Source organism: Corvus hawaiiensis, chromosome 4, assembly GCF_020740725.1.
Source record: "Corvus hawaiiensis isolate bCorHaw1 chromosome 4, bCorHaw1.pri.cur, whole genome shotgun sequence".
NCBI lineage: Eukaryota > Metazoa > Chordata > Aves > Passeriformes > Corvidae > Corvus > Corvus hawaiiensis.
Genome location: NC_063216.1, coordinates 21829737 through 21843312, shown reverse-complemented (window position 1 = coordinate 21843312; position 13576 = coordinate 21829737). Strand labels below are relative to the sequence as shown.

The 13576-nt window shown below is 43.2% G+C and overlaps 1 protein-coding gene and 1 long non-coding RNA gene across 2 annotated transcripts in view; both read right to left on the bottom strand.

Annotated features, from left to right (window-relative positions):
• The window catches only part of SYT10 (synaptotagmin 10), a 45127-nt gene extending 34841 nt beyond the window's left edge, over positions 1 to 10286 (bottom strand). The window contains exon 1 of the mRNA XM_048301032.1: positions 10022 to 10286. Within this exon, the coding sequence (XP_048156989.1) occupies positions 10022 to 10172 (151 nt within the window). The 5' untranslated portion in view covers positions 10173 to 10286. The remainder of the gene's footprint in view (positions 1 to 10021) is intronic.
• Positions 295 to 7628, bottom strand: LOC125324753. Its single transcript, XR_007203117.1, has 2 exons — positions 3939 to 7628; positions 295 to 2341 (listed from the first exon to the last, which is right to left on the bottom strand). It is a non-coding gene; the product is annotated as an uncharacterized LOC125324753 (long non-coding RNA).
• Positions 10287 to 13576: the final 3290 nt, after the last annotated feature.

Genomic DNA, 13576 nt, shown 5'->3' with positions numbered 1-13576 from the left:
AGTCATGGATCAGGAATTAGAATAGGACATTGTTAGTGGGTGGTTTGGATGTGGTCCCTCTGTTTCAGCAGACAACAGACATTAATAGCAAGGAGAGAGGCTCTTGCATGACCTCAGTGACAAGAAATGGTCTGTAGTGGGTTGATTGACGGATCCCAGAGGCTCATCAAAGCTGCTCTATCACTCCCCTCCTCAGATGGACAGGGAAAAAAATATAACAAAAAAAACCTTGTGGATCAAGATAAGGACAGGGAGAGATCACTCAGCAATTATTGCTATGGGCAAAACAGATTTAACTTGGGGAAATAAATTTATTACCAAATCAGAGCAGAATGATGGCAAATAAAACCAAATCATAAAACACCTTTCCCCACTCCTCCCTTCTTCTGGAGCTGAACTTCATTCTTGCTTCCTCTACCTCCCCCCTCCAGTGGCACAGGGGGATGGGCAATGAGGCTGCATCAGTTCATCACACATTGTCTCTGCTGCTTCGTCCTCTTCAGGGCAGGACTCCTCACACATTTCCCTGGTCCTCTTCTCCAGTGCGTGGTCCCTCCCACAGGAGACAGTTCTGACAAACTCCAGTGTGAGTCCTTCTCAGGCACCTCTCCAGTGTGTGTCCCTTCCACAGGGTGCAGACCTTTGGGAGCAGACTGCTCCAGCAGAGTCTACCATGGGGTCATGAGCCCTGCCAGCAAACCTGCTCCAGCAAGGGATCCTCCCTCTTTCCACAGGTCCACAGATCCTTCCAGGAGCCTTCTGCAGGGTCGGCTCCTCACAGGGTCACGGCCTCCTTTGGGAATTCACCTGCTTTGGGGTTGGGATGTTCCATGGGCTGCAGTAGTGAAGACCTGCAGTGGAAGGCAAATCACTGTGGCACCTGGAGCTCCTCTTCCCCTCCTTCACTGACCTCAGCATTGCAGAGTGGGTCCTCACATATTGCGACTCCCCTCTTCCAGCTGCTGATGCATTGCAGATTTTTTCTCCCTTCTTAAAAATATTTTCCTGCAACCATTTTGTGGTGGGCTCAGCCTAGGCCAGGGTGGGTCCATCCTGGAGCCAGCTGGCCTTGGCTCTGTTGGACATGGGGAAAGCCTTCAGCAGCTTCTCACAGAAACCCCACCGAAGCTCCTCCTGCTACCAAAACCTGGCCAGGCAAACCCAATACACAGTCAAAAGTGAATTTAATATATTCATACAGAGCTATGCCTCAATGAAGGACTAGTTTTGATAGATTGAACCAGATGAACTGGCAGGCAACCTGGCCAAATTTTTTCCCACTCTTAAAGCCTGATGAAAAGAAGAACTCTTGAAAATGTTGATGGTTTACCAGAAATGAATAAATTAAAAAAATAAAAAAAAAAGAAATAAAAAAGAGAAAAACAAAAAGAAATTCAATTTTGGGTGATCTACAATATTTCCAGCTCAGTTTAGGGATGGTTGGCATAATTAGGTTATATTTTGAGAGGAAGACTTTTAGAGCTGAAAATTGTAGGGTTTTTTTCATTTGGAAAATGTTGAAGGAGAATGTTTTAACAACTTTGAAACTGCTGGAAATATTTCAAAACCAGAAATATGAAAATTGATCCCTTCCAGCAGGGCTTCAATTTGATGAATAGATATTATCAGCTGAAAAACATTGCATCAAAGCATTTCTAGCCAATTCTAATTTAAGTTTTTCACTGCAAGACATTTTTCAAGCCTTCAAATAACTTGTTGTCTCCTTTCAACACCTACTCCTATACTTCAACTTTCTCTAAGCTCTTTTTCTGTATTTCCATTAAACTACTTCAAAGTTGAAAAAGCTTCCAAAATCTTTACAGAAAATATATGCTTTATAGTCATAAAACGATCCCATGAAACATTTAAAGTGTCAAGAGCAGAGATAAGGAACTAATTCTGCAAACAGTTGCAGTCTCAATTTTTGCTATTTTATTAATGAATTAAACAACTTCACATATTGAATTTCATAATGCAGAAAATACATGAAATATTTGAATTGCAAAAAAATTGACCAAAAATAGTTCAAAACAAAAACCTATTTAGTTACATTTATTGCCACAATTACTAAAAAGCAATTAATATGCCATAAAAATAGACATAGAAAGCAAATTGTTTCATGTCCTTCCTTCTGTCAGTCACTCAGTGGAGCAATTATGAGAGATTTGTTGTTATGTGAAGACTGAAACCATCTGAAAAGCAGTCAAACCCTTCGTGTGTTAGGCTGGATATGTGTCTTATATTAACTTTTTATAGAAAGTTTGGTTAAAGACTGTAAAACATTAACATTAAGAGACAGTTGTGCAGACTTGGAACTTCTTCACACCCTTGCCAAGGAAACCTGTTTGGGAAGAAAAATGGGTACTGAAGGATGGATTTGTCATCAGACCAGGGCTGCACTTCACATACATAAGTATTATTTAAAGATATAGGACTGCTGACAAATTCAAAGACTGCCTAAGTTTTTAGGGGCAAAAGGAGAAATAGACACTCTGCTAGGACAGCATTAATTGTCAGCATTGTGAACAATGTTCTCACTGGTCTCTGGTCCAAAAGAAAACAAAAACCATCTCAAACTACTCTCTGAACTGGTAACTGCAGCTTGTCTGCAATGATTTAGATTTGCACAGAACGGGACATCCTTCTGAATGTTCAGGGATATTACAGAATTATGCATTTCCCACTCTTGTTCTCACGCTTGGTACACCCAGGAATGCCAAGATCTTTTTTCTCACACCATCCCCTTCTGGTCAGTGGGAGGTCTTCCAATGACTTCAGTGAAATTACCACTTCACTCCTGGTGAACTCCCTTTACTGACTTCTGTCCTTATTGTCATATTCCTAGTCTTGATTAAATTTAATAAATAAAAGCATCTTGTTTCCTCATGGCCTTATATTTAAAACAACTCTTTCAAGGTATGGAATTCTGGACAATTTTTTATTTCTCATTTGAGAAAGGCATGTCTATTGAGAAGCCTCAAAAATTCTCCGTATTTTTGTAAATATCCTCTGATACATTTCTACCATAAAAGTCTGCTTGATAGCAAGTCTTTTGTATCAGGCAAGTACTTCAGAAAAATCCCCATGTGTTGGGGTTTTTTTTGTTTTATTTTTTTTTTCTTGTCTGGATTCTGGGTAATGTCTTGAGCAATAGTTTCTGTACTATGGTTTCCAAAAATTTTTTGTTTGGAACTTGCCTCAGAAAAGTTCTGCCCATGAATCCGTTTGCAAACATGCACATTGGTAGACTTCCATTTCAAAACCAAATTAGGGTCGCTTACATTTTAGACAACATATGCCTCTTGAGGCTGAACTTTGGAAAAACATGCTCCACAAACCCTTGATCTTGACTGGAGACAGAAACACCCCATAGTGCTGTGATGTAGATGCCCAGGTGTATGAGGGTCAGGCACATCTGATGCGAACCACACTAAAGAGAATGGATTCTTGCCAGAAAAGGAGCAGGGATGAAAGGAACACCTGGGGAAAGGGGAGGGGGGGGGGGGGGGGTGGTTCTAGTCTCTTTTGACACATTTCTTTGTCTATATCTGGTCTTGGTTCTCTTAAATATTTAATGCTCAATGTCTGTAACCTGTCTTCAAATATTTTTTTCTTTAACTTTGAATTTGTTTGCTTGTTCATCAAGACATAAAAAACTTCACCCTTTCCATAATAAAGGAAATCTTGTGTATGTAATACCAGGATTCAGCTCAATCAGATAAATTAATGTCTCTGATTTTCTAGGATTTGAAGGGAAGCAGGGCCCTTATAAATTATAAAAGGTCTAGGGCAAATAAATCTCTCTTATCCCCATGTAGATGAACTAGTTGGTACAACGCATCATTTCTGCTGTTCTGTTTCCCTTGGGGAAATTTTAAGCACATAAAATGTTGCTGGTATTAACTTTTACTCTGCATTAGCAGATCTTCCACAATTACCTCTGTCTCATCCAAATCCCTTCAGATGGGGACATGATGCTCTAGCGTGCCTCAGAAAGTGGCAGGTGCAGAGTCTTGTATTTTCTCTCTTAATGTGAACCTGTCAAAACACCTGACTTAGATATCAAATGGCATAAAAAAGAGAGTTTTTACACTTGAAAGAGTAGGTGTGACCTCCTCTCCTGTTCTCATGGAGCAGCATCCTTTGAGGATCTTCCTCAAACCTTTACTCTGGCCCTATTGTCAATGTGTTCCCTCCCTGTTAATTCATTCTGGTGTCTGAGTTTGTCCCACACCCACCACCATCTTCTGGCTGGCAGATAATTTCTTAATGTTAGCAGAGCTCTATGGTAGCTTGTTTCCTGACCGGAAGGGAACCACATGAAGTCAGGTATCACTGTGATTTACACAAAGAATTATTAATCTCTTGTCAAAATCAATTTATCTAAGCTATATTAGAGATGACAGCTCTCACTTTTGTCTGGCTGGGTCTTTTTTTTTTTTTTTTTTTTTTTGGCTAAGTGTAGGAAGAAAAAGATGTTGCACATTGTCCTCTCAGCTGTAACACACCACATGTAAATTATTGGTCTTCGCTTCCAAGGCTTTCTCTGGCTGACATGCTTTTCTGCTTGTTGACCCTCACTTAATCTCAACAGGAGAGACTCTCCGCTTGACCCACACCTGCCCATTTAGCTTTTCATTAAACAAAAAACTCCTAGCCTTAGGCTTGGTCCCACACAGTTCTCACACTTGAGAGGATTTCTTTGTGTCTACAAGAAGCCCTCACTATCCTCTTTCAGCTGAGACAAGAAAATGAGAACTGATCTTAAGATCACTGGACTGCTGTTCACTGTAAGCCTACCGTAAGCTGTAAGGAGGTTCATGCAGCCCAAGTGTCATCTTTCAATTGTCATGGTTATGTTTATTCTTACCCAGCATTATATAACAAACACCTCACACATATGACAGGACCCAGGAAAACAATATGTCTCTTTATCATTACGGATTTGTCCTCCAGATGGTATAAATCTTTCTGTATTCCCCCCCTGTATTTCTTTGTGAAATGCGTATAGAGGAAGATTCTTTTGTAAACCTCTTGTTCTTACTGTGTATTGCTGCTGTCTGCATTGTTGTGACTGCCTTCACATTTGCTGTTAATAAATCTGGTCTCAGTAGTATGTTTACCCCTCTGTTTTGCCTTTACACTGCTAAATCAGATTAATTTCTGAGTTTCACAGCTTGCTAACACTGATTTTATAAGTTATGTTTTTCTGTAACCCTGCTCTTTTTACCCACCAAGCCTTATTTCTCTGGTAGCAACATTGATCTAACGAGGTGATGAACTGTATGCTAAATAATTTGGTCGGTCTGTTAACTGCTAAAATGTTTCTTTTAGCAGAAATAGTTTCATTTCTCTGTAACAGAATGCTCACTTGTTTCACACAGCAGTTACTTTATCGGGAAGAGAAATGCCCCTTTCTTATCCTACACGGATCGCAGTAGCCTTCACATTTGTTCGTGCCATTTCTTGTGCCCTTCTTTACTTACTTTGGCACTGCTGAGAAGAATTTACAAGCACTCTATGGGGTAAATCTGTTCTTCCCCCTCCCCAAAATATATCCAGGCAGTGTAAGCATAGCCACAGCTTACCCTGTTTGTGGGCGTGGATGTGTGTGCGCTGTGTGCATGAACACAGGCGTGTTCAAAGGAACCAGGACTAAATGTAAACCATCAGCTGCCATCCAGCAGGTTGGGAGCTGTCAGGGAAGCTTCTGACAGCCAACAGGAGGCTCATGCCAGCTACAGCAGGAGGACACAAGGCATTGCTCTTGGTGGAAGAATGATTACAGTGATTACAGCCTGTGTTACAGACTGGCCATGTGCAGGATGTTCCAGTGTGTTCCTACTCCCTCTGTACTTCCATAGCAAATTGTCAGTCAGGGGTAGGGTTAAAAACTTGGTAGGTTAAACTGTTATGTTAATAAAATAACTGTGAGTAGAATATTTAGATTAATAACAAATGATCCCCTAGAAGCTGATGTTCTTTGCATGGTCAACTTTCAAAAACCAATTGTTTGACAAGCAAAGGAGCAAGAGTAAACATAACTCTCAAGATATTCTCTACTCACTCTAGTGGGCTAAAATATGCCCTCCTGCCAGGGAAGCAGCTGGGTTTCCAGCTCTGTAATAAACATTTGTCACCCATGGGAACTGATAATGAGAGAGGAAAGTTTTGCATGACCAGCAGGCCTAAAAAAGGCAAAGACAGCACAAAGTACCCACCATTTGCAGAGGACATAAAATGAATTTTAAACACGCGCCCCTAGAGCAGAATGTCCCAACTCCTCTCATTATGCTGTATGCAATTGGCTTACTCTTCAGAAATGCTCACAACTGGGACCTTTGATGTGCTTGGTTCCATTGAAAATGAGGAGGGATGCTTAGCTGGAAAAAATTAATTAGAGTCCTTTATTAATGAGATAACCTGAGACAAGATAGCAGTATAACCACACTGCATATATGAGTTTGGGACAGTTATAGAAAATTAATAATTTACTAAGTTTAGAGATAAATTTTATTATGTAAAATGCTGCACATCCAGCTCCCATTTATTTTCCACTTGAACTCTTATAATTGACATCATAATTATTTTGCCCAAATGTACTGGAGGTGTAAAATAAAAACAAAACCTCTGCACATATAATTGAGCATTTTGCCAAAATGCTGTAAGTTTCAGAAGAAAGCTCACAGCTATCTAATCATCCAAAGGTACCATAAACGTAAACAGCTTCCTAATCTTTTCACTTGAGCATTCCCCTGAGATGAGCAAATTAATAGTTCTTGTAATTACTGGGGCAGAAAATATAACAACAGATGTCTATATTCACTTGTCTAAAGTTCTTAGAAATTTAAAAAATTATCTGTCTCATGAAGATTATTTGCATGACTTCTGTAGATTAATTATTCATTACACTGAATATGATTACCCCTTCTTGATCCAAGTAATGAGCAGTAATTGAGGGTCCTAAGGCATTGGTGGTGTCACTGAGAGGAAAAATTGTAGAATAATCAGTCATTTCTTTGATCTAATCCTGTCTGTTCTCTCATTGGCAGGAAACCTGAATATCTCCCCTTTCTACTTTGTTGCTTTATTTTGTTATACTCTGCCTTCCCAGAGCCATACTCACCATTTTTTGTTCTGTGTCTCCGGCTCCCTCTTCTTTGTGTTTGTGTTATCTTTCTTTTTTATGCTTCTTTCTCCAATCTAGGCATCTACATTAAAAAAAAATCACTGCCCAGCCTCTCTGCTTCCCTCTGAAAGTTCTTGTGTCATGGGGTCAATATCATCTCATATTTTGCTTTGAGCCTGTGATAGGGTGATGCATCTTCTGCCTCAAGTAGCTGATTCCTCTGAGAAGCTTGGCTGCTTTTCATGGTCTAGCTGAACAGAAAGCTATTATCACACTCACTAACATAACATATCAATGCAGTTCTAGTTGCTTTTCACAGTGTTTTCAACTTCCAGAACATGTTTTTATTCTTGTATTAAATAGAAATGGTCTGCTTTCCTTTTTATCATCTACTCTTCTACTTTCTGAAAGGTTGCTTGCACCGCTCTTTCCTTTCCAAATATGTGTCTCCTCATGGTTTACAGAATCACAGCATATTATGAGTTGAAGGTATCCACAAGGATCATCAAATCCAACTCCTGGCCCTGCACAGGATCATCCCCAAGAATCCCACCATGTGCCTGAGAGCATTGTCCAAACACTTCTTGAGCTCTGTCAGGCTTGGTACTGTTTAGACTTCTTTCCTTTAGTGACATCTTGTTAGTGATTTTTGCCTATGCTAGCTTTGTGACACTTTTAGGCATCTTTTTGGGATGAGGAAAACTGAATGAACTTAACATTTCTACCTCTAATGAGGAGGATCTATGGTTGTTCAAGGCTCTGGGCAACATTATCCATAGAGATGACAAGGAACTCTATGTCCATTTGAAGAGGAGATATGGTGTGGCTTGCTTTTCAGTGACACCACTTCTCTCAACCTAAACCATATTTAGAATCTTTCTGCTCATAAAATTGATGCAAGTTATGTTTACATCTTGTCTACCCAAGTGTTTACATATTAAAATATTGTCAATTATCAACAATGACAGCACGTCTGTTCCTTCTCTGGAGACAGAATATTAATATACGTTCATTAGCAGTGTTATTAATGACACAATGCTCAATATACTGTGCATCTCAATAAAGTTGACACCCATCATCTAATATTGGTTTCTTTTTAAGGAAGAAAAAGTGAGATTCAGGAATTCAGCTGAGATGAACCCAGTGGTCTGTTAACTATATTTTTTTCCTAATCCAACAACTGTAAGGTAGTTAGGGTTTGCCAATGAAAACCTAAGAAGATCGTTGGCTTTCAAGGAATGTTTAAAAAGCAGCTCCTCTTATTATACACAATGCAAAATCCCACCTGTTTATACAACAACTCTGCAGAGCCCAATTTTCCAGGCTCCATAGGGCAATGCTATTTTCATTCAACCTTCTACCATTCAGACCATGAAGACTAACACAGTGCATGATCAGAATATTCATGACCCGTGCTGGGGGAGAGGCTGAAGCCCCCTCGCCCCCCTCACCTTGCTGCCCTGCCCCGGCGGCTGTGTAGGGCTGGGCTGAGTAGGGCAGGGTCAGACAACAGCGATTTTGATCTGAGATACTACAAATAACCCGAGATTTGTGGTAAAATCTGTGGGTATTAAAAGAAAAGAAAACAACAACAAAAAGCCCATCAGCTGCGGCGGCAGCAACAGCGCAGCTGGGGCACACACTGAGAACCTGCTGCTTTACATGACCCGGTGTTAATTTATTTAATTTGCACTGTTACACTTGGCATTTTCTGGCCATAATGCAAGCTGTTCATCTGCATTCATGGACAGACAGTAGAGGCTATCAATCCCTTCTGGCAGAAGTTAAACACAGAACTTCGACTGATTTTCAAGCCCCATCCTAAAAATAAGTGCCAAGGAAAGCAAGGTGTCCACAGAGCACTGCACAGGATAGTGCAAAAGTGCAGAGTCGGTTCCAAAAGCTGCAGAAAATCCAGAAGACCAAAGACACCACTATTACGACTCAAAGTCTTAGTTTCAGTATGACAATTTTTCTAGTGACGGAATGTTTAAATTAACCCGGATTTTCTCCTTCCACCCTACTCAAATTTTCCTAGGCAAGTGTCCTGGGCCGGTGCGAAGTTCTGCCCTGACTCCACAGGTTCCCACCGGCTCTCAGACAGCTCTCCTGTCGCCCCCAGCGATGAGCGGAGAGGATGCAAAACACTCAAACCCCACTCAGAAAGGGGAGACTGCGAGCCGGGGCTTGGCGACCTGCGCCCCGATCCCCGGCTACGCTCCCCGGCTGCCCGCACTCCCCTCAGCCCAACCTGTTGCCCGGGCCCCAGCGCCACACGCCAAACCCAGAGGGACGGCCGGGGACCCGAGAGAGCGAGCGAGCGCATCCCACGCGTGCCGCGCCTGGAGCACGGAACCGCTGCCCACCCGTGACAAGAGCATCGAACGCAGCCCTCTGCCCCGCTCCCAGCCCGCACGGCCCCGCAAACACATGCAGCAGCAGCCCGGGACAGAGCTTTCCATACAGAGAAACTCCCGTCGTGGGGAAAACCTTGCCGGAGCGGAGCTGCGGGCGGCAAACGAGCGAGCTGCGGGGCTACGGGACCGTCTCCGGCGGCGGGGCTCCAGCCGGCGGCGATGTCCGTCCCCTCGGCACCTGTCCGTGCTCCCCGTCCCCACGCCCGCACCCTCGCCCGCTGCCCCACATTTCCCCGCAGCGCTGGTCCCCTCCCCAGCGCTCCCGGCGCTCCGCTCAGCGCTCCTCGGCAGCCTCGGCGGGCTGCGAGAGGGAGCGGATTTTAAAGCGGGCTGCGTGCCTGCCCCCCCCCTCCGCCCCCTCCGTACGCAGGGAAAGCAAAGGAAAAAAGTTGCGCTCTCCGGCCGCCCACGCCTCGCTGTCCGCCCCGCGGCGGCGGCAGGACGAGCCCGGCGGCGGCGGGGCGGGGGTCGGTACCTGCGCCGCCGATGCCCTGCCGGGCGCTCTCCAAGGGGAAGATGCCGGCGCACTTCTCCCGCTCCACCTGCCCGCCCAGGCACAGCTCCGAGATGATCTGCAGCGCCTTGTGGCAGAGGCTGCCCACGCCGTTCTCCGCCGGGAAACTCATCTTGCGCTCCGGCCGCCGCCGCTAGGCCATGGCCGGCGCGGGACGGCTCCGCTCCCGACCCGCGCTGCCTCCCGCGGGGAGCGGAGCGGGGCGGAGCGGCGGCGGCGGCGGGAGCGGCGCGAGTGAACCGAAGAAGTAGTGAAGGAGCGGGGGGAGGCAAAAAAAAAAAAAAAAAGGGGGGGGGGGGAGGGAAAAAAAATAAAAAGAGGGGAAAAAATAAACATCCACTTAGCAACGCCTTTTGTGGCTCCGGGCTCCGGCAGGCGGCTCGGCCAATGGCAGCCCGGCGCGGGGGGCGGGGGGCCCTCGCATCCCCCGGGAAACTTTTCCTTCCCCCGCCCCGCGGCCCCGCTCGGGCGCGGTGCGGTGCGGTGGGCGGCGCGGGGGGCGGCTGGCGGAGCGCTGTCCCCTCCCCGCCGCAGGACCCCCGGCCCCGCGGGGCAGCGGCGGCTGCGGGGCGCTCCGGGCCGAGCATCCGCGGCCGCTCATCGCGCTGCGAGCACGGAGCAGAGCTGGCTCCCCGCCGCTCCGCTCGTTCTTCCCCCGGCGTTAATTCCGAGGTGACCTCGGCAGGGTGATGTTCAGCACGGGCTACCGAGCCGAGTCAAATAACTTCACTGACCAAATCATCGTCTCCACTCCGCTTCTCTGCAGCGGAAGGAGGGGGACGAGTTGACTTTGCCTATTTCTTTAACTTCTAAAGGAGTTAGAGGAACCTTACGGTTGTCTGGTCTGTTTCCCCAACAAATTCTGTAAAGTTGGGTTATTTTATAGGTAAAAAAGTTGCAGGTACGGCGTGTGTTTGAACATACTTCTAGAAATCAGCAGAGCATATAACACTAGTGGTTGTTTCAGTTACTGACAGTGGAGCTGAAGAAGATTTTAGCTGTTAATTTGTTCATCTACTTACTGAAATTCTGATACAATTTTATATTTGTGAGGGAAAAATCCTCTAGTTCGATGGCATGCATGTATTGAAATACTTAATTCTGACTAGGCACAGCTAGAAGGATGTCTGCTAGCGGTTTACTTAGCAGCAGTACATGTAGTCTGCTGCTTGGGTGTCTTTCATAGGCAAGAAAGCAAAGTTAACTTCTGTGTTGCTGTGCTTTTTTCCCCTCTGGATTTTGATTTTTTTTTTTTATATGTCACCTGTAAAACAATATCTCTAACAAACTGTAAAGTTTAGCAGTTGAAAACTTTATAACTATCCTTCAATAACTGAATTATGGAATGATAAAATGAATGATTATTCCAGTTTTAATTCTGAGGTTCTGTACTTTATATAGCATAGATACCTGTTAAAAACACAGGACAATACTTCTGAACCCCAGCCTTTTGGTGTTTTGAAGGATTATGCATTTTTACAGATCAATTCATACATATGCACTTTTCAAGATCTTGGGAAAGTAATAGACCGAGTTGTACACAAACTGTAACATCAACACAAAATCTGTTCCACAGAGCTTTTTTTCACAGATATAACACATATTTCAGAAATATCAGATGCTACTAAAGAAATTGTTCTCCATTCAACGCCTTTCCAGAGACCAGCTTTGTCAAAACCCTGTGTTAATGCTGCAAAATGTTCTGTCAAATCTTAGAATGTTTAGACTGTAACTAGTCAGGGCACAGAACTGTATGGGTCTATTTGAAGACTCCTTTCACCCTCATAGGGACCTAAATTTGTATAATTATTAAAATAGGCTTGCTAGCAATAAAAAAGTATGTAGATATTTTCATTAGAGTGAAGGCAACTGCTGCCTACTTACAAACTTCAAAATATGAACATATTTACTGTCTGTGTGACATTTACAGTCCTGTTCCCAAAATTCTGTCATGCATCACCAACTAATAATTAAGCAGTCTGTTTATCTTTCAGACATACCCAGAACTCTAGCAAAAGCTAACAGGAGACACATATACTTCCTAATTAAGAAAGGATCTTAATCAGACATTGGTTTTCATGAGAGTAAGGACTGCATTGAAAGGCTGAGACCAAAGCTCCTCCACGTCTGAACTTTTCTACAGACTGTGCCTATGGATGTGCCACACAGTCCATGAATGAAATTTTCTGTCTGTGAAGTGAATTGCCACTGGTTGCAGTAATGTTTCACACATAGACCAGTTTGTTATCCTGCTTGTTTATTTATCTAGTGAGACTTTGGTGCATTTCTATATTGCTCGTCTTCACACACAAGAACTTCATTTCAGTGAAGATCACACTACCTTGTTGTTACTGATAGTACTGATATATACATAGATGCAGAAATCACAAACAGGTAGATTCTACATCAGTAAATTAAAAAAAAAAAAAAAACACCCCACCATTTGAAGATTTTCAGCTAGGTATCTGGAAGTGGATACCCAACTCACCTCTCTTAACTGTCCTAAATATTTTAAAAGATCCTTTTAGGCATACAGAAAACACCAGCCACACTAGCTAGTGTTACTGTACCTTTATCAGAGGCATCTAAAGGATCTAAATCCTGTTCTTCACTAAGTAGCATGGATATAAGCTTAAATTAATCAATAGAATAATTTTTCTCAATCTAAGTACTATGAGATTAGTTTCACTCGGAGATGCATGATTCTTCTGGTGAGATATGCTGACTGACTTGTCCTAAACCAGTTCCAGAAGCAACTTTTGTTGCTGGAGTTAAGTTATTGATGAGGAAATGCTTCACTTTTCTATTGAGGATTTTAATCTTAAATGTAAATTCAGATTACCAATCATGGCATTTTTCTCCAATATGTTCTTTCAGTGGAAAACTACTTTTTCTGCATATGAAAGGACATAACAGCTTGTTTTCTAGCTACAACTCCCACTGCTTTGATTTTCAATAGCCTGGCAGTTTTTAAATTAATATGCAGCTGCATTGTGTGCCCTTGGATCCACAAAAACCATTAATTTCCCCTTTGGAAGTGTTCTCACATGGTGTTTTAGGACACAATAACCTCTTGCCTCATGGGTACCAGTCAGTGAGATCAGACCAGACCAGACCGTATCAACTCTTGCTGTACTGGCTGCTGGTCATTAACAGGTTCATACTGGTTCAAGCTTCCTGTTGACTAATGGAGAAAATTTCTCTTTTTTCAAATAAATTGCACATATTCACATCTTCATGTTGTCCATGAACTATCCAACCAGTGGTTAGGGTATTATGTTCTGGACAGGAAAAACATGGCAAAACTGCTCAGTTTTGTAAGATGTATCCTTTAATGAAGATTGTGTTGGGAGTTTTGAAGTTTAGGCAATATAGGTAGCCTACATATAAAGGCAGATAAAAATTTTGGCCTTGGTCTCTTGATTTGGAATCCAACAAGGATGCCAAAAAAGCATTGGGACTGGGGGAAAAGAAATGTTTCAACATTTTCTTCTACTAGAAAAGATTGAAACCATA